Source organism: Bos indicus x Bos taurus, chromosome 6 (genome assembly GCF_003369695.1).
Source record: "Bos indicus x Bos taurus breed Angus x Brahman F1 hybrid chromosome 6, Bos_hybrid_MaternalHap_v2.0, whole genome shotgun sequence".
In the NCBI taxonomy this organism is placed as follows: domain Eukaryota; kingdom Metazoa; phylum Chordata; class Mammalia; order Artiodactyla; family Bovidae; genus Bos; species Bos indicus x Bos taurus.
In genome coordinates this window covers 86,266,078-86,290,952 of record NC_040081.1, presented here as the reverse complement: position 1 = coordinate 86,290,952, position 24,875 = coordinate 86,266,078, and the positions used below count along the sequence as shown (strand labels likewise).

The window sequence follows — 24,875 nt, the reverse complement described above, 5'->3', positions numbered from 1 at the left end:
GAGGAGAGTAAAAAAGTTAACTTAAAACTCAACATTCAGAAAACTAAGATCATCATGGCATCTGGTCCCATCGCTTCATGGCAAATAGATGGGGAAATAATGGAAACAGTGAGAGACTTTATTTTCCTGGGCTCCAAAATCACTGCAGATGGTGACGGCAGCCATGAAATTAAAAGATGCTTACTCCTTGGAAGAAAAGCTATGACCAACCTAGATAGCATATTAAAAAGCAGAGACATTACTTTGCCAACAAAGGTCCATCTAGTCAAAGCTATGGCTTTTCCAGTAGTAATTATGGATGTGAGATTTGGACTATAAAGAAAGCTGAGTGCTGAAGAATTGATGCTTTTGAACTGTGGTGTTGGAGTAGATTCTTGACAGCCCCTTGGAATGCAAGGAGATCCAGCCAGTCCATCCTAAAGGAAATCAGTCCTGAATATTCATTGGAAGGACTGATGCTGAAGCTGAAACTCCAATACTTTGGCCACCTAATATAAAGAACTAACTCATTGGAAAACACCCTGATGCTGGGAAAGATTAAAGGCGAGAGGAGAAGAGGCCAACAGAGGATGAGATGGTTGGATGGCATCACCAACTCGACGGACATGAGTTTGAGTAAACTCCGGGAGTTGGTGATGGATAGGAAAGCCTGGTGTACTGCAGCCCACGGATGGGGTCACAAAGAGTTGGACACGACTAAGCAACTGAACTGAACTGACTGGAGCCTCTGGAGCCTCAACTGATTTATTTTGAACACAGTTCCATGGGAAATGATCCATATGCCTCTCAAGATTTGCTTCGAAATAGGTGTGTGCATATGTATATACACAAACACACACACATAATGTGATATATATATATATATATTACATATATAGGTAAGATTACTGAATTTATATAACTGAGAATGTATGTGAATACTAATTACATATATATGTATATATATATATATATATTTCTGCTTTGAAATGAATGCTTAAATGTAAATTCCTGTCATTGAGTAGGCAAGACCTCCTGAAGAGAAGTTGGCAGAAGAGTTTGCTTAAACGACACCAGTGTGGGTGACTCACTCATGTTTTCACAACATGCTTCTGCCCAGCATCCATGTCTATTTGTAGCCTCACAATAAAGGTCCTACATGAACGTCTCTCAGCTGCCCGCCTCTAAAAGCAAGGACACTGTAGTCGGTTGACTCATTTGAGCTGCCTGTGCTTTTGTGAATAACCCACTGCCACATTTATGAAGGCATGTGATACAATTGAAGATTATTTCAGGCTGTGACAAAGCTTTTCTGCTCAGTTCTGATCTAGTGTTTAGAAAGTCAAATGAAGAAAGAAGATTTCACCCCTTTAAATAGGTCCACTACAGACCACTACTGGTATCTCGGGGGAGCATAAAACAGATTGCTTTATCAACTCTAGATTGTAAATACCATCAGAATAGGGATTCTTACCTACTTTGGTCATGTTATCTGTATCCTCAGCACTTAATGCCTGGGACACAGTAGACATCCAATAAATATTCACAAAAGAATGTATCGACGTCTGCCTTAGACTAGTAAAATAACCTGGTCTTGACACCAAATCCACAAAGTATTTTCTTTTCCTGATGCGAAGTCAAGAAGACATTTACTGCCAGAGCATCAAAACCTCTGTATGTTACAAGATGGCCAACAGGCTCATGAAGAGATGGTCTCATCACTAATTATTAAAGAAATGAAAACCAAAACTACAGTGAGAGTTTTCACCTCACACTGTTCAGAATGGCTGTCATTTAAAAAGTCTACAAATAACAAATACTCGAAAGGGTATGGAGAAAATGGAACCCTCTTACACTGTTAGTGGGAATGTAAACTGGTGCAGCCCTATGGAAAAAAGTATGCAGGTTCCTCAAAAAATCAGGAACAGAGTTGACATATGACCCAGCAATCCCACTCCTGGGCATATATTTAGGAAAAAAACCTGTAATTCAAAAAGATGTATGCACCCCAATGTTCATATCGCAAAAAAACACCTCTGTACGTTAAAGAACATACACCCTTACAGTTTTGAGACACTCTTCAACATATTAAATTCACCTTATTCCCTGGTCTTCAAAATAGATAAAACCAATAGATACACCCATCTAAGTCATCTACCACTGCAAGAAAACCTAATTAGATGACTATAAGCAAAATTTTTCCATATTTAAATTCTAGGATATGTAAAATTACTATGTAACTATTGAGTTGCATATGCGTGTGCATGTCCTAGTCAAATTATATTTACACATATTATATCAAAAAACCCACTGAATCTATGAACTCATTTACTAACAGCATCATTCCGCCCAAAACAAATTCATAAGAGAGTATTCTGTTCAAGAAATAGCTATCAATGATCATTAATTTTTTAATCCCTGTTTTTCAATGTTTCTGCCACCCACTGAAAGTACCAAATTGTAGTATTTCATCCACATAGTTCTTAAAACGAAAAAGTCTTCAGAAATGACATGAAGACTAAATATATGTATATATGAGTGTTAAATATATCCAAGACTATTTTCATTCAGAGAAAGTTTCAAAAAACCGAATTCAGTTTCAGTGAAACTATCAATGGAGGTTACATAATTTATTGATACAATGGTCTATTATGTCTGACAAATTATCCTCATAGGTTTCAATTAGATACTTGATTAAGTCAACTCCTAGAAGTAACATCCAGCAAATGGTCATTTTAATGGACATCCTGACACACTGAAAGCATTTATATTTCTCCTAAAGTCTTTAGAACCCAGAAAATAGCTTACTCCACCAGCAAGGCCTTTCCCATAATACTTGTCTCAGAGGACAAACCCACAGTAACTATATATGTTACACAACTTAATCTTTACAGAACTCCCTCATATGCAAAATAATGCACCACCAGGAGGGATCAATAATAGACTTGAACAGATTTCTCTCTCTCTTGTGTGAGATGCAGCATTTTAAAGCTAAGTCTCACAAAGTTGAAGAGTTCAATTCAGCTTAAAAAGGCAAAAGGGTAACACATAAGAAATGTCATTATGTCTCCATCTCAATAAGAACATTTAAAAAAAAACCACATATTGAAAAATTATCTTCACCTGAAAGTCTATCTATATTGTGCAAGACAGAAGGAGGTTTTGTTCTTGCTACCCTCTCAAAATCACAGCTTTGTGTGATTTTTTCTTAACATGTTGTTCAGTGGCTCAGTTGTGTCTAACTCTTTGCGACCCCATGGATTGCAGCATGCCAGGCTTCCCTGTCCTTCACTTAACATGAGGTTGCCTGTCTTATCTTCTTCGTGCTGGCCTCAGGGTACTTCCCCAGTGCTTTTTTCCTCCACTTTGTTCTTTTGAATGACGTATTTTAATTATCATTAGACTTTCATTTAGATGAAGAATAGCCACGCAATTTGAATACAGACAGATTTTGTAAAAATACCATTACTGAATTACTGTTACAACTAATTTACTCATTTTTGTCTATGAATGAGGAAAAAAGGGGAAGACATTTTTTTTCATATACTTCATCTCTGTGACTACAATGCTTGGCTTCTATTCCCCATACTTGGGAATATACAGCTAAGTGCTTTCTGGTCAGCACAATGTAATTTTAAAATGTTGATCATTGGCCAATATTTCAGAATCACCAGATTTCACTTAAGAATTTGAATTTCCAACCTCTCTTTGAAAATCAGAAAATGAATAATGAGTGCATATTCACATGGCAACAAGGAAAGCCAAGTGGCAACTGCCCCCTTTCAAAGGAGCAGGAGGTCACGGGAGGCATCACAGTGCCCAGCTGTGAGAAAACCCAAGCCAGCCTTGGACTAGTCAGAGGGGGAGCCCCCAGCCCCGGCAGCAGTCACGTGAGGAAAGAAGCCCTCGGGCAACTCCAAACTCAGCTGCCAAAACACTGCAAGTCTACAAGGACCTAAGGGAACAAGCCACCCGAGTCCATCAACCACCAAAACCATAAGAGAGAAGGAAAAAATGGTTGTTTGAAGCCTCAGATTTGGGGGTAACATGCTATGCAGCAATAGATAAAGACTAAAAGATGAAAGTGCTCTTAACAAGTGAAATAAAATTGTTTAAAGTAATGTCTCCCTTTTTTGCTTGGGTCAACACAGATGTCACAGAGCGTCTCCATCTTAATTTTGTGTTTAAGCAGAAATCTAAAATATGAAATGTGCCCAGGGGAGAAAACAGAAGTAGAAAAAAAGCAATCCTTTGGAAGCAGCTCTATTATTTTAAATGAGCTGGTTGGCAGCACTTATTAATGTCACATAGGTTAAACAGTAATAAGTAGTAACACAGAAGAACAGTGTTTGAAAAGGGCTTGAATCTGGTTCTTTTCAGCTTCACTCACTACTCTATACTCCGCAACTAGCACAATGCCTATTTTTTTCCATAATGATTGGATCAACTAAAAGAGGTTTTGTACATATCTTTCTGATTATGGGAATTAAAAATATCTTTTCTATCACTAAAACTTCAGCTATTATGGCTACAAAAGAAGGGCAAATGCCACCTGCAAAGCAACCAACAAAATAAGCTAGAATCTTAATGGCTTAATGAGAGGCAGATCCAGGAATAGGAACACCAACTCGTGGCTTTTATCCTTAAAGCTGAGTTCTTCTCATAAAGATACAAATTCAGTCTTGAGCAAAACACCCATCGTCTGCTCACATGTAAAAGGAAGCTAACCAGGCATTCCCCCAAAACTTGATATATCAAATTTAACAGTGTGGTCCATACATTCAAGGTAATAGAAGATCGAAACCTTATACCCGGCACAAAATTAAAGCAGCTGATCTGCTTTTGCCCAAATAGAGCTATATATCCTCATTTCCTTCCCTTCTTTTCCCCACTTGTGACTCAAGCCAGATTTCATCGAGCTATTTTTGTAACTACTAAAATGCTGGAAATACAGCAGCAGACCAGAAGCAAAGTAAAATGCAGCATCCAGCAAAAGAAAGAAAATCACGCTGAGTAACTGAAAGGCCATCTGCTTCTCGCTGAGCTGCAGGGGTGAGGAAGGCAATCTGGCTGTACTATTTGTGTCTTCCCCCAAACCAAACCCACCTGCATGTTGTCAGTGGCATCCCCAAGCAGTCCTCCGAAAGTGATAGCATTAGTTACAGTTGCCAGATAAATGAAGAGAATTGCTGAAAGAGCCTGAATATTTAAAGCATCATAAAAGTCACTGGCAAAAAATGGTGCTTTCCTCTTTATGTCCTTAATTAGTCCACCACAGAACCTGGGTAGGGAAAAAGCAAACGTGACAATGTAAAATAAAGTATCGGGCAATGAACCAAGAGATAACTTATTTTAATCGCAGAGAAGGTGTATTTAAAGTGTTTGAATCAGCAAGATACTATTTCAGCCCTTAAGATAAAATCAGAAAACTGTAAAGGAATACATTTTCTTCTGTCTTCTTTTTGATCACCAAATTAGGCAGTCACATTCCCTAGACTGTTGGTCTTTAGATGAGAGTGAATTGTGTAGATGAATTCAGTGTCAATGTCTGAAGGAAAACATCCCAACCTGTGAGCCGATCATAAGGCCCTTTCTAATCTTGTCAGAACTTCCATCCCAGCCTCATTCATTCATTCATTCCACAAACGTGTATTTGGTCATTTGGGATATGCCCAGCACTATTCTGAGTACTGGAAATACAACAGTGAATAACACAGGAAAAAATACCCACCCTCATGGAGTTATTTTCTGAGTGAGGCAAACGAAATAAGTAAAATGCATGGGGCTAAAAATCAAAGAAAAAATTAAGTGGGGATCTGGGTTAAATGCTAGAGTTGCTATGGCTGTAATATCAGAGTGGCCAGAACAGGACTCCTAATGGGTGACTTTGGGGTGAGGATCGGAAAGAATGAAGGGAGAAAGCCATGCAGGTGTGTCATGGAGGAGCGTAGCAAGCTGAGCCGCCTCATATCCACAGGCAGGTCAGCTGCCTGTCATGTGTCAGCTCATTCCCTCAACCAAACCTCACTCAGCTTTCCCCACGCTGTGCCTTCTGCCTTTGATGTCTTCCCTCAGAGTGCTACAACCCTTGGAAGTCTTGATCCTCCACTCATGGCAAGACTTGCACTATGCTCTCACACATTCTCAGGATTGTGTGTCTGTCTGTCTGTCTTAGCTGCATTCAACGCCCTGCTTCACTTTTCTTGGTATGTACAGACATATTGCATGGTAGCAGACATTGCAGACATGTAATGCACTTAGGAAAGTTAAAATATCAAAGATTACAGTCTGATTAAATAAAGAAGTTAAATCCCAGAAATTGTATCTATAGAAGAGGAAAAGGATATTTCTAATGGGAATAGTTTGTAAAGAACTGTTCAGGGAAAAAATGGGGGAGAGAGAGGTTCTGTTCTCTAGTCTTTAAGAAGAAGAGGAGAGAAATAACATCCTCTTCATTTGGGAAACAAACCCAAGTGGGTCATTGGAGGAAGGAAAGAACGTCATTTCATTCAGATTCAGTTGTCTGTTAAAATGACATACCTTTGTGTTTTCAAAAATCTGAAGTGTTTTTTAAAAAGTCATATCTTCGCAGATTCATTTCAATATTTGGCAAAACCAATACAATATTGTAAAGTTTAAAAATAAAATAAAATTTAAAAAATAATAAAAAAAGGAAAAAAAAATAAAAAGTCATATCTTCATAAACAAGTATCCTACTTAAAACTGTACTTAATTCAGATTGAAATGGAGAACCTAATAGTGAAGGCATAATTCTAATAAGAAGAGATTTAGCCAAAGCTGCCTGAGAAACCTGAGCTCCCCACTGCAGGCCGAGGAGACAGTGGCCTGGCAGTCACTCACGTCTGTAACATGTAACTCTGTACATGTTCTGTAACTCTGTACTCTGTTCTGTAATATGGGTACACTTCTGAGTAAATGTATCAGGAAGAGATGGAATCAAGAAAGTCAAGGGCAGGGAGAGACTGGCCTTTCTGCCACACCCGCCCCCCACTTCTCTAACAGCTCTCATTCATGCCACTGCCGTCACACTGGCCTCTGTGCCAACCCAGCACCCACTAGGCACCCTGCTGTTCTCCACCCCCCACCCTAGGATCTGCCTCCCCACTTCTTCAGGACTTTCCTCAAATGCTGCAATTCCCTCTATGGCCTTCCCTTACAGACCATGCTATGTAAAATGGTATTACCTAGTACCTTTCGCCTGTTGCAAAACTCCCTACTTCTGCTTTACTTTGCCCCACACAATCAGATTCACATTTCGTTATCTGCTCACTGTTTGTCTCCCACCACTACAAAGACCCCTAAGGACAGAGGTTTTCCATTCATCCACTGCTGCAGCCCAAGCACCTGTGACTAATAATACACCATAAACCTGTGTTGGCTGACCGAACATAGAAACCAGTAACAAAGCACTGACAGAAAGATTAAGGGGAATTCAGACCAGAGGGGAACCTCATTATGAACAACAGAAGAATCCATAAGTTACCTTCCAGTGCGCTGCAATTCCTCACAATCTGCATGTCCTCCTCCTCCATGGCCTCCATCGTGGGGCGTGTCCCCATTCATCTGAACATTCTCTCCACCTGAGTACATATTCTTTCTAATCAAGACAACAGAGCCCAAGAGAAGATTAGTTTTATTTTATTCACCTGCCTCTTAGCTACATCATGCACTAACTAATGAAGAGATGGACCAAAAACCCTTTGGGAGAAAGATTATGATTTCCTGCCACCATCCTGTGTGTGCTTAATAGCTCATTGGTGTCTGACTCGTCGCGACCTCGTGGGTGTAGGTTCCTCTGCCCATGGGGATTCTCTAGGCAAGAATACTGGCATCGGTTGCCGTGCCCTTCTCCAGGGGATCTTCCCAACTGAGGGATCAAACCCAGGTCTCGCACATTTCAGGCAGATTCTTTACCGTCTGAGCCACCAGGGAATCCCGTGAATACTGGAGTGGGTAGACTATCCCTTCTCCAGGAGATCTTCCTGACCCAAGAATTGAACCAGGGTCTCCTGCATTCCAGGCAGACTCTTTACCAGGGAAGCAGACAACTTTAAAGTGTTCTAGTTAGAGCCAAAAAAAATGAGTAGATGAATAAAAAGTTGAATAAACTGTATGTTGTATGAAAGGGAAATTGTTTCATCTGGAAAACCACAGATTTCTAGAAAATGGCTTCCCCTCAATTATCTCACCCAATTTCTTAACCTCTTAAATCTACAGGGTAGATTTACCTTGAGTAAACTGATCTTTCCACCTATAAAGGGGTCCCAGAAACATCCCAAAAGAATCTCTACAGTGTATTCCAATATCATAATCTGAGATCTTTAATTTGTAATCACTGAAGAATATCACCACATGCTCATTTTCCAGTGTCAACCAAATGTCAAACGAAGGCACATGTGTGATTCATTTGCCATAATACCTCAAGTTTAATGGAAATCTGTCAATATTAAGGCACTAGACAGAACCTCTTCTCCTTCTCAAAGATTAAAACTCCCAATGGCCTGATCGTTTTACCTTTTGTCAGACGATGGAAGACTCTTAGGAGGCTCTATCCTGATCGCTGGATCCCATTCTCCAGGTGGAAGGACAATGACTTCGTCTAGGAACTCATCTATGCCAGCAATCAGGTCCTGCCTATCTTTCGCTTTATAAGCAATGTCATGGAACACCTAAAGAATAAGAAGAGATGTGCTGATCCAACAAGAGAACTCTCCACACGCCTCAGATGTTAAGGCTGAAGAATGCAATCCATAATCTACTTTAACATTACTGTGACCATAGCCTCCTATTTCCTACTATTCAGCTTAATCTAAAATATTTCAGTATCCAGATTATGAACCCAAAGAATATAGGTAGAGGCATGAGAAAACAGCTGTGCTTCTTTTATATGATTTTTTCCTAACAATACCATAAAATAGCATTGCCTTTCATCTCCCACTGGTATGTACTATTACTGATATGGTTGCTATGGAAGCCAGATGAAAATAGTTTAGAGAAATACACAATCACTCCCTGAAATAAAAACTACTGGGCCAAACCACTGCTTCTAATTCAAGAAGGAAAAGTTCAAACTGAGTGTTAAGACTGGTTAAAACTCAAATTCTGCAGCTCTCAAACACACAAATAATTTGAGTTAAAGCAAAGGGGTTTTAAGTAGGTGATCATCTGTGTTTTAGGAAGCCAATAACCAAACCATCCAAGGTAGCAAATGTGTATCATACTCTTTGTCCATCATTTCATTCTTCTAACCTGCCTGATAATCTGAAAGTCCTTTATACATAACCCAAGCCTTTCATACCTTGTAAGTCAAATTCTTTAGTCTCCAGCAAAGAAGATGGGCCCTGTTTGATACCTTTGGCTATTCTTAAAGATTGCTATGTCTTTTCTCCTCAGTAGAATGTGTAAAAGCTATCAAACAGCACATAATGGTGTGGGGGTTTTGGGGTTTAGGGGAGGTCATTCAAAGTGTAGGCATAACATCTGCAGTGGACATAACTGGCTACAGCCTTATTTTCTCTTGCTACCTCCCACTATGGAGGCTGGAAAGTCAGTATCTTTCTTAGCCTAGCCTGCAGGTAAGGATGGGCAGTTCTGACTCATGGGATTAGAAAAAAAGAAAAAACAATGTGTGGGAGGAGCATTAAAATACCAGTTCAGAAAGAAAGACACAGCTAATATTCCCTGCCTCCTCCTTCTTGCTTTGCTATAGATGGTGTGAATGGAGTTGACAGCAGCAGCCACCTTAAGACCACAAAGCAAGAGCCTTGGCCCTTGATTTACCATTAAGCAGTTAAGTTTAACCAACTCCAGCAACTACTTACCTCCAAATTTCCTAATATGTGTGCAAAACAAACCCTAAATTGTTTAAGCCACAATAAGTCAGATTTTCTATCATTTGCAGCCTAAAGCATTTCTTTTTCTTCTTTTTCTTTTTTGCCTAAAGCATTTCTAATCAATACATCTTAGGGTGAAGAATTAAGAAATTGTAAATATGCAGAAATAAATAAAAGAACTCACTGAGATGCTTAGTTGCCTCAAAGGAAAAAAACAGCACTGCTATTCATCAGTGTTCCCAAATTAAGTAACCATCTGAGTAATCACAAATAGAACTGCCATAACTAAATGCTCTATTCTCCACTCAACACATGGAGAAGCTAACATATCAAGCAATGAAGCAAAAACAAAACATTCGGCAAAATAGCAAGCTAGAAAGGCATAAAAGCAGAAATCAGTGATCCTATATTCTAATAGTATTTCTCCTACTATGAGACTAGTTCGGAATTTCAACATGTCTAAGGTGTGTGTAGTGACGTCAAACTGTTATGAGAATACAGTCATAATTCCAAAGTGCTAGATACTTTGCAGAATGGTTGCTAATGCATTTTAGTATATGCATCATTCCTTCCCACAAGATAAGAAAACCACAAAAACAGGTACTTTCTGATACCTAAGGGAAAATGCATTTTACTATGCATTATTTTATAAAACCCACTTCTGAAACAAAACACTTGAATTTGCAGGATGAATATATTAAACATTTTAAGAGATTATGTTAATACAGTGACTTGAACCTTTTAAATAATATTTAACATACTTCAGTTTGCAGAACTGCAAATGTTTAGAGAAAGGAAAATATGACTTATTCTAACATAAAATTTATTTTTTGAAAACTATTAAAAGCAGTTGTCAGCTCATTTGCACAAATGACTGTACCTCATGTTTTAAAGAAGGTTGGTAACTACGTAATTCTAATTGAAGAAATTGTGACAGCCAACTCACAGTATGAGAACAAAGAATGACATTCACAGATCACCATCTTCCTGATTCCCTACCTCATCAGACATCAAGGTGGCAATGGCTCTGCCGATCTCATGGTAGGACTTGGCTTTCCCCTTAGGACCTAAGAGAATGAATAAGAACCTATTGGGAGAGGAAAGAAGCAAAGGCTGTAACACATATTTCATCAAACTCAACACACATAACACTGAGACATGTTTAATCCTAATTCATAAAAAGGTTAGGTCTAGAATTCATCTTTAAAACAAAGGTCATAGTCTTGGTAATATGAAAGGCACTCTTCCACACTATTGTGAAACACAAATTGTTGTTCATTTTGTTTGGAAGCAAGGGAGAATTGAGCATGGAACCCTAAAAAGCTTCTTCATGAAGAAGGAAAGGTTCACTATATGAGTAAGTCTTTCTTTTCTAAACTTTCTTTTCTTTCTCTTTCTTCTGACTTTTCAGAATCTTTGGAGAAAACCCATTAAGCACAATAACTAGAAAGACTTAGCACATCTTCTGATTTTTCTGACTTTTCTTCACCCAATATTGATGGTGACAAATGATCCTCTCCATATTTTAAAGAAATAGTTCTACTCAGAAGTGGCTGGGAGTCAGCAAAATCCAACTCCTCTACAATAAACCACATGCTGACAACCAAAGTAAAGAAGGAAAAATTTGAGAGAAATTAAATATAAAACATCATTCACAGTTAAAATTCTTTTACAGGATTCCTCATTTTCTTTTCCAAACTTGTTTTCTTGATAATGCACTGTTCCACAGTAGTTAGGTCCTGAAACTTGCAATAATGGGCTTATCTCCACTCAAGTTCACCCCTTATCATGTTGGAAGGACTCCCTCACTGATCACAAGGGCAAAGATGCAACTCTCAACTGGGGAGCAGGAAGTATATGAATTCAAAAACAGACAAAAGGCAATACTAGACAAATCCCTGCCTTGCTTATTTATGATCATATCTTACCTAACATGGAGATAATGAGGACAATAAAAATGATCACATGCTATGGTTGCACAGCTTTCTAAAGCTTACAAAGCATTTCACACTCACATATCATTTAAACTCCTACTATCCTTTGCTATAAGGACACGCATCTTACTCCCATTTAATGGTGAAGAAACCTAGGCTCAAGGAAGGTAATGGATGGGCTCAAAGACTGTCCCCAGTGAATGACAGTAGATGGCTGGATGGCACCATGGACTCAATGAACATGAGTTTGAGCAAGCTCTGGGATGTAGTAAAGCACAGGAGGCCTGGTGTGCTGCAGTCCATGGGGTCACAAAGAGTTGGACATGACTAAGAAACTGAACAACAAGACAGATAGGACTTTTTACCTCTTGTTTTTTCCCAGCACACAATTCTGCTTAATAATACCTGCGCAACCTATACACCAGAGAAAGCTATCCAACTATGACTTCCATAGGCCACTCTGGGGGAAAGACGTTGTGATACTTAGCTAGGGACAAGAAAGTTTAAGTAAGATCTTATGAAACCATGAATGGCTTAGGACTTTTGTTGGTAAAATTTTCTTTTTTACTAATTTATTTATATTTTTTTGTTGTTTAAGAAAGGGCTATTGATAGCCAACACTCTTCAAGGTATTAGGGTCTGTTCTGAAATGCCCTTGAATAGATAATTCCATTTTTCATCATAAAATTTAATCTAAAGAGTAAAGAAAAAAAACAAATTGAGAATGTAAGAAGGTAAATCTGAATGTCTGAATCCTCAGAGTTTATACCAGAATAACCATAAAACCATTCAGTATTTATTTGCTTAGAAACCAGTTCTGGAGTGGAGCGGTGCACTCGCTTTCAAATGTTATCACAGTAGATGAAATGGGCAAAAGCAATCAGCAGGCACGAAAGTCATTCAAGTATGAAGGAAGTCATTATTAGAACTGGGTTTTAATTCTTCTAACTAGAACTTGCCTTTTTCTGAAGCTGAACCTAAATTATACGCCACCACATACAGTATTATCAAGAGCTTTTTTTATTGACAGAAAAGTACAATGCACTTTTCTGAAGGGATGGCTCACTGAATGAGTGCAACACCTGAAAAAAACATTTAACAAATAAAGTAAAATGCAAATCTCATTAAGAAACACATATAGTACTTTTCGTATGTCCCAATTCTATTTACTTGTCTACCAAGGGCCAGCTGCCAGGCAGGACGATAGGGCATAGCTTTAAACAGAAGTGGCCAATGTGGTACAGCAAGAGAGCATATGTAACACCTGGATGCTTTACTTAATACATTTTAAAACAATGTATTTCCTTTGCCTGTCATTTTTTTATTATTTCAGGCTTCCCAGATGGCAGTGGTAAAGAATCCATCTGTCAATGCAGGAGACTCAAGAGACACAGGTTTGATCCCTGGGTCGGGAAGATCCCCTGGAGAAGGAAATGGCAACCCACTCCAATATTCTTGCCAGGAACACCCCGTGAACAGAGGAGCCTGATGGGCTACACTCCAAAGGGTCTCAAAGAGTCAGACACAACTGAGCATCTGAGCACATCCAAATATTAGCATCTAAGCACTACACAATATCTAACCCTTTCCAGAATCACTGTCTACATCTTCCTACCTCTCCCTAGTATCTGCATCATGATTATTTTACATTTATAAATACACACTATGGAAATGCACATTTATCAACTGACACGTGAATTAATTATCAGGTTGACTATATGGCAACAAAGCCAAAATAGTGGCTTATTAGAAAGTGTAGAAAATGCTCTCAGTCATTAATAGTTCTCAAATTCTGGCAGACAATGGGCCGCTGGTCCAAGGGATAACAGAGTAGTGGATCCTCCACCTTAAATCCTATGAGATGAGGGCATACATTTTCTACAAATATTTACTCTGCTCTTTACTAAACAGCACCAAAGAAGAAATGGCAGTAACAGACCAGTGGTGACCATAAAAAAACCACTTATCATAGTAGCAAACCCAGTATATGAGAGCTACAGTGTTTTCATTAAGTTAGGCATAAACGTACAATTCCTCTTTCCTGAATAATGTGATTTTTATTAAAACATATATATATATATATATAAAACATATATATATATGTTCATTTGGAGAAGACTCTTGAGAGTCCCTTGGACTGCAAGGAGATCCAACCAGTCCATTCTGAAGGAGATCAGCCCTGGGATTTCTTTGGAAGGAATGATGCAGAGGCTGAAACTCCAGTACTTTGGCCACCTCGTGTGAAGAGTTGACTCATTGGCAAAGACTCTGATGCTGGGAGGGATTGGGGGCAGGAGGAGAAGGGGATGACAGAGGATGAGATGGCTGGATGGCATGGCTGACTCGATGGATGTGAGTCTGAGTGAACTCCAGGAGTTGGTGATGGACAGGGAGGCCTAGCGTGCTGCGATTCATGGGGTCGCAAGGAGTCGGACACGACTGACTGACTGATCTGATATATATTTGGCACTTGATATTTTCTTTATACTTTAAAGTATAAAGAAAATATCAAGTGCCAAATAGAAATAAAAAGTTACGTATCAGTTAAAATTTTCACATTACTTCAGTCAGGAACCACTGAGTAAATCCATTTTCTTAAAATGAATAGAGAGGAACTCTGGACACCCACAAGTAGCAGGAAACATCACCTCAGGTCGAGAATTTCATCGGTAGGGAAGCAGACCCCTAGGAAGACTGTAATTGGAAGTGCACTATTGAAATGGAGATGAGAGATCTGGGAAAACTAACAACACAGAACAACTTATCGAGCTGAAGTTCCCTCTGTCCGAAACATGTTCTCTCCTCTTTAACCCTCCAAGAAGCAAAAGCTGTTACAACTTTTCTGACAGAAGTCCATCTTGCCAAACTCAGCTTTTATAACATACTGAAAACTTTCATGACTCAAGTGGTTGTTTTTGTTTTTGTCAATGGACAGATGTTATTTTTAACCAAAAGCTTTTTTTTATTAACGAATTAGAGTAAACATTACATTTGTGTGGTTGAAAGGGCACAGCCCATATTGCTGGCTCAGGGGAAATAATTTATGTTGCTGAGTTCTTTGTATTTGCTTATAAGTAGACACAAGTCACAGAATTTATAATAGTGCCTGGCTGTCTCGAGAATCTTCATGAGGCCCTTCCACTCTGATGTGCTCACTTTTCCATGTAACTAATCGTGCCTGGCGGAGAAGGCGATGGCACCCCACTCCAGTACTCTTGCCTGGAAAATCCCATGGACGGAGGAGCCTGGTAGGCTGCAGTCCATGGGGTCGCGAAGAGTCGGACACGACTGAGCGACTTCCCTTTCACTTATCACTTTCATGCATTGGAGAAGGAAATGGCAACCCACTCCAGTGTTCTTGCCTGGAGAATCCCAGGGACAGGGGAGCCTGGTGGGCTTCTGTCTATGGGGTTGCACAGAGTCGGACACGACTGAAGCAACTTAGCAGCAGCAGCAGCAGCAGCAATCGCGCCTGTGGAGAATGCCTCTAGCATTCACCACAACAAAAATCAGTACCAGATGAGCATCCAGAACCAACGGACTATATTCATATTCACAAAATAATTATAGGCAGAAATAGAGCATAATATCAGAAAAAGAGCCAGCCTTCCTAAACCTTTCCATCTTTTCCGAGATGTGCACCCCTCCTCCTTCCTGATATATCACAGCCATTCTAAAATAAACTCAGCATGTACCAATTCCTTACTCCCTTTTTTTCAAACAACAGTGAATCAAATAACCCATTATTCATATTTAGTGGCTTTGGAAAATGTGGCTAAACTGTAGCTTCCTCAATAAATTCATAAGGACCACAAACCCATCATAACCAACCATGTTGCACATAGTAAACAGCAGTGAGCCACTGGAAGACTGTTACACAAGACAGAACTGAACTAGCAAGACCTCCATCCCAAGTCCTCTACTAGAATTTTTATGGTTTTGACAATTAGGGACAAAGAACTGCTTTCAGGCAGATCATTATTTATAACATAAAATCGATATTAACTAAGGGTGACACAAAGGGGTAAACATTCTAATTTTATAGAGGGCTGCTGCTGCAAGCTCCCTTTATAATTATTTGCCTCAGATGTGAAAATCAAGGTAAGAAAAGCACAGATTGATCAAGGGCTTTGATTAGTCTTCATGGGAAAACCCTAAAGCGTTTTTTTGCAATCCATTCTAGGAGTCTTCTTAGATTTTCCCTAAGAGCCTGGCTTCAGAGTCAGAAATCTGCACTGACAGTACGTCATCCATGTGGCTCCATCTCTGAACTATAAAATGGGAATTATATTCATCTCCATGTGGCCCATAAATATGACTGAGTGGCAGCCTCAATGGAACAGATGTAAGATAATAGCAAAGCAAAGTGCCTGTTAAGACACTAAGAAAATCATAAACATACCCGACTAAGTCACCAAAGAACAGAGTTCATCTGCTTTCACATGGATGACAAGAAGGTCCTCTATGTAGAAAGCATCTACCCAGTCTGTAGGAATCCAGCTGCAAACAGAAAGCTAAACTAGATCAAGCAAAGAGCAGAGTGGATAGAGAAATTCGTGAACTCTATACAAACGGAGTGGCTATAATCATATTTCCTAAAAGATGCATGCTAGTAATGCTATTTATTATAAATAGTAAGAATAATAATAATAAGTAAAAGAGTCTGTCTTCCACCTTCAAAAGGAAAGGAAAAATGGAAAAATTTTTCAAAAGAAAAAATGACCGTCATTACAAGATGTGCACAGAAACAGATTTCTCAGGTTTCTGTGCAGGATAGCGGGGTGGCATGCATGTTAAAGCACACAGCTGAGTGCAGAGACATCCTCCACAATGACCACCATGCTCCTTGTGGGATTTCCTTTATTAGATTTCACAGGATGCAGCCACTGTAAGTGGCCCTGTATTACTCACACACAAAGAAGCTAATGAGACTCTCTTCTCAGTGATTACAGCTTGCCCTGGTTCAGAGGATAGCAAATGGATAAAACTATTTCCTGGAAAAATGTTAACATGCTAGGATATATTATTCAGATTACTGCCCTGAAATAGCTTTATGAATTGAAGCATTATTGAATTATATTCCCTTGAATAGACTGGGCTCCTTTTCTCAATTCAAATAATGCTTGATTTTACCTCTAGACTAGTACCACTGTCCAGGACAGAAAAACATGAGCCGGACAGGAGCAGATGATAAGAGGGACTCCAAAATGGTCATGACTTGCTACTCAATGATCTTGTGTTATTGTTTAAATAAAAAACCTCTTAAAATATTTTTATTTGTAGCTTCTAGAGAAAAAGAATAAAAAATGAAAAAGAGCAACTGAACACTTCTTGGCATGTCTTTTTCTTTCAAGCTCCAGAAAAGTTGGTCCAAAGAGACATAAATAAAACCAAAGGGACATGCAAGCTGGAGTTCGGCCATGACTGAGTCAGCTAGCTGTTCGCCAGGTGATTGCTCAGATGAACCTGCAAGGCTCTGCTGGAATGTTTTCAAGCAAAAAGCTAAGTTATAGAAAACACAAATCATCATAATCCCATTAACTGAATAAGCTGTAACTATCCCCTTTCCTCTGCTATTTGTCCAACGACTGCTTATATTATTCCTATATTGTAATATGACAAGTATTCTCCCTGTTGTTAGTGTCTAAGAAATAGAAAAATGGGATAAAAATAGCAGCGTAAAAAAGAATGGCCTGTAATGTATAGAATGGAAGGCCATAAGGAAATGTTCTCCTAATTTTCCTCCTGAATTAGCTCAAAACAAATCTTGAGCCCCTTATCTTGTTGGTTTACCTTGCTCAGATCATCTGAGACCACTGGAAATCCATAGCCTCTCCTGCTCACCTGGCGAAACCTACAGAAAAGTTCCCTGCCCTTGCTCTGGGCACTGCCCCAAAAAAGGCCCTATTTTATAACAATTTTCTAATGTCAACCTGAAGATTATAGACTTCTCTTTAACCTATTCCTAAGTACAAGTTTATTTGAAGCATTAGCTTCTATTTACCTACTACACTTGACATAAAAGTCAAGCTTCCTAGCTCTTCTACTGGGCTCAGTTACAGAGAGAAATAAAAAAGGATGACTTCTAAGGTACTGTGCAGTATGAGTACATGATTGTAATAACAGTAGTATATGTTCTTTTAAAATAAAACTTTATGAGTCCTAACACATAAAGTACACAAATTTAAGTGTACAACTTAATGATTTTTACTTTTGTGCATATATATAATAAACACATATTGCTATTTAGTCACTCAGTCATGTCCAACTCTTTTGGGACCCCATGGACTGTAGCCTACCAGGGTCCTTTGTCCACATTCTCCAGGCAAGAGTACTGGAGTGGATTCCCATTTCCTTCTCCAGGGGATCTTACTGATCCAGGGATCAAATCTGCATCTCCTGCACTGGCAGGAGGATTCTTTACCACTGAGTCAAATCACATATATACATGTCTAAATATGTACACATAGACACATTTACATATATTGATATATATAATGTGTATATGTATGTATGAACATACCCACTATCAATTTCCTAATCAAACAGAGAACAAATGAAAATGACTCAGACCTCTGAACCATTTACCATCTATATGATCTTGTAGAAGTTACTTAAACTCTCAAACTGTTTCTTCATCTATAAAATCCCTTATAGTTTATACTTTAAAAATTATTATGAGTATTAAATAGGCTAATCCATCAGAAACTATTCCATAGTCCAATTAATTATTATAATCATTATTACTACTATACATGTGCCAAGTCAACCAAGAGCATGAAAGTCAGACTGAACCGTTATTTCAAGTTAAACCTTTCCAACATGCTTGCTTTGGGTGAACCCTCATCCTATTGGCTCTCTAGCCTGAGCGGGAGGAGTTTTCCCTATGACCACACGGGACCCCAGTGAGTCAGGGAGCAGCTTACCTTGTGGGCACAGGGACCTCAGTCAGGGCACCCAGCATGACTGCCTGCTGCAGCCGAACAAAAGCAATGAAAGGAGAATCCAAGAAGTCTACCTCGCCAACAAGCACGTTGGAAGCTTCTGCATCACGTGGCAGTTTTTTCATGAACTTATTCTTCAGCTGCATGGGAAGAGCCAAGAAGACACAACTTATTTCCAGAGAAGGGAACTCAAAGAAATTTCTTTATGAGTCTACGTGCACCAGGCAGGCCCTAGCTAGCCATTCTTCTATTATGTCTAACCATTCTATTATATAAGTTTTTCTCTGTATTTTGGATGCAAAAACATTATGTGTACAGCCATGTGGTTTACATATAAAACAATATTTACATACGTATCAATTCATTAACTTATTCAACTCAATAAACATGAGTTTAAGAGTCTCCTTGGAGCCAGGAACTGATCTAAGCCCTGATGATAAGGGATGTGTCAACTAATGACATGGCCTTCTTGAGCTCATATTCCAGCAGGGGAGAAGTAAAATAGAATTTAAAGTAGTGATAAGTGTTGAGAAAAAAAAGTAAGACATGTAAGAGGATACGTCTTTAGACAAGGAGGTCAGGGAAGGCCTCTGAAGCAGCACGTTTGACACTGGGATAAGGGGACAAGCCAAGAAAAGATCTGGGCAAAGAAAATTCTAGGCAAAGAAAAGAGAAAGTCCAAAGCCTCTGAGCCAGGCAAGAGCTAGGCAGTTACAGCAACAGCAGGTGGCCAAGTGTGTGGGAGCAGATGGAGCACAGGAGAGAAAACGGCAGCAGATGAAGTTGCAGACGTGAGGGGGGCCAGCAGGTGAGGGTCTTGAAGGCACAGTAAGGAGTTTCAGATGTTTTAAACAGAACTTACCCACTAAAGAAAAGTCCATGGAAAGGTGGAGTAGAAAGACCTAAATTTAGGAGATATCACCATGTAATCAGGATTTAAGACCATGTGATAGGATGATACAACCTCGGGTGTTAGTGTAGACAGAGGAAAGGGCTGTCCATTGACCCTTAACATCTGCCCACTGACCCTAAACCCTGGGGTACCTAACCTTTTATAGGAATGGAAGCAGATATTGGCAGAGGACACTGAAAAAGAGCAGCCTGTGAGGTAGGAATAGAAGCAGGCCTTCACCAACCAGGACTTTAGGTGAAGAAAGGGAACAATGAAGAGAGGATTATCTGCTTCAGTGTCAAAGGATGCTGGAAGTTCAAATAAGATGAAAAGTAATAAAGGACTAATGATGGGACCTGGACCACGAGGGAAGTCCCAGTGGTCTTATGGGAGACTCCATACTCCCAGTGCAAGGGTCTTGGGTTCAATCCCTGGTCAGGGAACTAGATCTCACATGTGGCAACCAAGAGTTGGCATGCTGCAGCTATAAAAAGAATCACAGCTAAAAAGATCCCACATGCTGCAACCAAAAGACCCAGAACAGCCAAATTATTAAAAAATTGTTTTTTAAAAGAAAGTAAAGACCAATGAATTTGACAAGATGGAAGGGGTGGATGATCTATATAAGAGCGGACACCAGGCTACCCAGTAAAGAATAAGATGTGAAAAAATGGAGACTGGGAGTAGAGAGAATTCTTTTGCAAAATGTTGCTACCAAGAAAAGCCAAGAATTAAGGAGGTAGATGAAGAAAGGGATAAAACGGAGATTTTCCATGGGGAATATGATCACAATTTGGAATGTTCATGAAGATGATCTAGTAAAGACAGATTACTACCGTAGGAGAAATGGGCATAACTGCAAATCAGCTCAAGCAATCTTGAACTATTGAGAAGAGAGATATCCATGCATAGCTAGAGGGATTAAATCCAGATGGAACACAACTCATCCATTCTAACCAGGCAAGGCAGACTCTAGGTACAGTCGGGGGTGATCTGGGAAGTCTGTGGGGTGAAGATGATTCCAAGGACTTACATTTTTTCAGGGAAATATGAATGACCTGATGGTGAGGAGGAGGAAGACGGACGTACATGGGAGCTTGAGGAGAAAGGTAAAGGTATAAAGTGCTTTTCATGGAGAGTAAAGGTTACCTTTGCCAACAAAGGTCTGTTTAGTCAAGGCTATGGTTTTTCCAGTGGTCATGTATGGATGTGAGAGTTGGACTATAAAGAAAGCTGAGCGCTGAAGAATTGATGCTTTTGAACTGTGGTGTTGGAGAAGACTCTTGAGAGTCCCTTGGACTGCAAGGAGATCCAACCAGTCCATCCTAAAGGAGATCAGTCCTGGGTGTTCATTGGAAGGACTGATGTTGAAGCTGAAACTCCAATTCTTTGGCCACCTGATGCAAAGAACTGACTCATTTGAGAAGACGCTGATGTTGGGAAAGATTGAAGGCAGGAGGAGAAGGGGACGACAGAGGATGAGATGGTTGGATGGCATCACTGACTCAACAGACATGAGTTCGGGTAAACTCTGGGAGTTGGTGACGGAGAGGGATGCCTGGCGTGCTGCGGTCCATGGGGTTGCAAAGAGTTGGATACGACTGAGCGACTGAACTGAACTGAATTGAAAGGTTGCCTAACAGTCACTTTGAAAACTTATCCTGTAGATGTTATTCCTTCATTCCCCCTCCCAACCCAGCTCCCACTTAGAACAGGCTTGTTCAAGTATCCTACCATGAGTGGGAAACGTCTCCCAACAGCTCAAGGAAAACATCTCAACAATCACAACAAGAAAGAGATAAGAATTTTGCAAGAAGATTTCTGATATACACATCTCACCAATATGAATGTCTCCCCACTTAAGTTAAAAGTTACCAGTGAACTTTTTTCTGCCACGGGTTATCACCTATATGGGAAGTGGGAGGCATGGCCCAATTTTCCCCAGTAATGAAAAATTACAGTAGAGTTTTATTTTCTATTTCCATATAAATAGTTCTCAATAAGGGAGAATAAGTGCCATGAAAACTGATCCCCAAAACCATCACCTTCAGTAGCATTTTAACAAGATTCTTGCCTTTGGAACTTCATACAAGAAGAAAACTGAGAGGCAAAAAAAAAGAAGGAAGTTGGAACTAATAATTTAGTGGAAACCAAAAAAACCCCACAAAGGCAAGGTATATATTTTTGGATGTTAGAAACACGACTACTTCCAGCAGTAAAAGACTTTTCCAAAGTTTATACCATTAATCCTTCAAGCAATACTAATATTTCCAAAAAGTCTGTTTATTTCTACACATACGAAAAGAGCAGCCATGGGAATAGTCTAAAACCATCAAATTGTTATTATAGTCAAAGGAAGTTGCAGTAATGAATTGCTCTGTGTAACATGGAGTAGAGTTTGGGATATGGTCAAGTGACCCAAAGGCATAATGAAATACCACTGCTAGAGTAATCTTCTTCCGACTCTTTCCAGAGAGAGCTCCCATTACCAACACAGGCCATGAAGCTCTATAATCATCTGATTGTACTTGCCATTCTCTCCAGCACTCTTTGCTGTCGTTAGGTAGGTAATCTGATCATAATCTCCAGTTTTAGGTACTTAGCCTCCCACGCTTAGGACCAAAAACTGTCCTTTCCTCATTTCTACCTTTTCTAAACCTCCTTCAGAGTTCAGAACAAGCCTTTTCACTCTCTCAGCACTGCTCCTAGGGAACTCCAGAAGCACTCATTTGTTTTTTTAAATTTTTTAAATTGGAGTATAATTGCTTTACAATGTTGTGTTTCTGCTGTACAACAACGTCAATCAGCTATGTGTATACATACATCCCCTCCTTCTTGAGCCTCCCTTATAACCCCCCATTCCATCTGTCTAGGTCATCACAGAACACTGAGCTGAGCTCCCTATACTGCACAGCAGCTGCCCACTGGCTGTCTGTTTCACACATGTAGTGTATATACGTCAATCCTACTCTCTCAATTTGTCCCAGAAGCATTCATTTTGGAATCATGCTTTTGCCAAGGCTGAAGTCTTTGCTCTTAGCTCCCTGAGGGTTAGAACAGTTTATCCCACACAGAACTGATTGCTTCCTTTGCAACATAATTCAGCTGTCGTAAATATTTTGAATGGAAGGAATGAGCTCTGCAGCATTTACAGTCAGACCATATGAACATTAAATGCCCAGGAAAGTTCAAGAGGTTTTAGAGGCCCATTCTAGAACATACTAACTGTCTGGATCTATCACTAAGCAACTACTGACTCACAGAACATGTAGAACATCCCACAGTTATATTCTTCCACAAAATGTTTTACTTGTATGGTACCTTTACTAAGATGACTACACCATTTTGGAAAAATTGAAGCATGTTTTTAAAGCTAGAGGAACTGCATTCTATGTGCTCAGAAGAGAAGTAGTTATAAAGATATATTCTTCGAGATCAGCAAATCTCACACTGTGTTTGTAGGACACTAGTGTTCTTGAAGAAATTAGTAGCTATTCCAAAATAAAAATGTGTGGTGCCTGAGTTGCCCTGGAATTTAGTCCTCAGATGACTCTCTTCTCTACACACATTCCTGGGTGATCTCGACAAGCCCCCTGCCTTTAAATTCCATCTGTGACCTGATGGCTCACAGATCTATGGGCTTTCCTGGTGATTCAGATGGTTAAGAATCTGCCTGCAATGCAAGAGACCCAGGTTCAATCCCTGGCTAGGGAAGATCCCCTGGAGAAGGGACCCACTCCAGTGTTCTTGCCTGGAGAATTTCATGGACAGAGGAGCCTGGCAGGCTACAGTCCATGGGGTCACAAAGAGTTGAACAGATTTACTTCAGCCAGGACCTCTTACCTGAAGTCCAGTTCTATTACATCTATCCTCAAAAGTCTTAACAGGCATTGCAAATTTTACAAATCCAAAACCAAGCCCCCCTCCCAAGAGTCCCCTCAAACTAGCTCATCCTGGGGTCTTGCTCATCTGGTTCATGGCAGCTCCATTTTTCCAATGCCCAGGCCCAGACCTTGCTGTCATCTTCCACACTCTCCTCCTCTCACACCCCATGTCCATTCTACCAGTGAATCCTGTTGGACCCACCATCAGAGACGTCCAACCGTTTCTCACCATCTTCACTGCCACCACCCTGGGCCACATTACAAGCACCTCCCTCCTGGGTATGGCATTGGTCTCCCAGCTGGATCGTTTGCTTCTGCCCTTGGCCCCCGCCCTGCTCCCGTCTGTTCACCAAAGCAGCCAGGGCAATCAAATCAGGAGTCAGAGAAAACCTCTGTCGGTCCCCATTTCACTGAGAAGGCAATCTTATTATGACAAGCCACAACTCCAGCATCATCGGGCTTCCCATCAGCTCCCTGACCTCGTTTCCAGCTGCTTTTTCCCAGTCTTCTTCAGACCCACCATCCCAGGGGCCAAACCTTCCCTCTGACACACCAGGCACACTCTTCCCTCAGGGCCTTCACATCTGCTGGTGTCTGAATGGAACGTCTGCAGGGCTCCCTTCCTCACTTCCTTCAGATCTTTACTTATGTTATTTCTCAACACTGAGACCTTCCCTGGCCACATTTGTTAAAATTTCCACCTCCCTTTCCCCACAGGTTCTTCTTACTCCTCTGTCCTACCTTATGTTTTTCTTTGTACTTATTATAGTCAAACATGCTACAGTTTTTACTTATCTTCCTTATTATCTGCCTCCTCGCTAGAATGTAAGTTCCCTAATAGAAGGATAATATCCATCTCTTTTGTTCAGTGTTACATCCTTAATGCCTAGAAGAAAAGATGAAAATAAATGTTTGTTCAGTGAATGAATGGTGGTTATTATTTCTGCTCTTCCCAATAAGCTTTCCTAACTCTTCTCTTAAAGCAGTGGTTTCTGGGCATCCCACCACCACCCAGGCCATCTAAGTGGACAAACGCCTAGATAGGACTCATCTTAGTAAACTCCCCTACTGATAACAGTGGCTGGTCCAAAGGACGGATGCACCATCTACACAGGGACCAAAACATTTTGGAAAATTAACATTCAAATAAATGTGTAAAAATCAATGTTTCCCTTTCACCTAAGGTTGTTACCCTCTTTGCTGGAAGGGCCTGTCACAGGATTGTCCACACTAGGAGAGAATGAGGTCAATGGCCAAAATGAAACACAAAACCAGGAGAGAAAAATGGATGAAAAGAGAGATTGCTTAGTCCCCAGCCTCAGGCCCTGTAGCCTCTCCATTCTGTGAACTCATCAAGAATTATTACTAGTTATATAAGCCAGAAAATT

General features: G+C 40.0%; 1 protein-coding gene across 5 annotated transcripts in view; it reads right to left on the bottom strand.

Annotated features, from left to right (window-relative positions):
* The window catches only part of SLC4A4 (solute carrier family 4 member 4), a 363,163-nt gene that overhangs the window by 94,348 nt on the left and 243,940 nt on the right, over positions 1-24,875 (bottom strand). For all 5 annotated transcript variants that reach the window (XM_027544701.1, XM_027544703.1, XM_027544702.1 and 2 more), the window contains exons 8-12: positions 18,694-18,851; positions 10,833-10,920; positions 8,515-8,669; positions 7,484-7,597; positions 5,086-5,260 (exon numbers count right to left, since the gene is read on the bottom strand). In XM_027544701.1, coding sequence (XP_027400502.1) covers positions 5,086-5,260; positions 7,484-7,597; positions 8,515-8,669; positions 10,833-10,920; positions 18,694-18,851 — 690 coding nt within the window. The remainder of the gene's footprint in view (positions 1-5,085; positions 5,261-7,483; positions 7,598-8,514; positions 8,670-10,832; positions 10,921-18,693; positions 18,852-24,875) is intronic.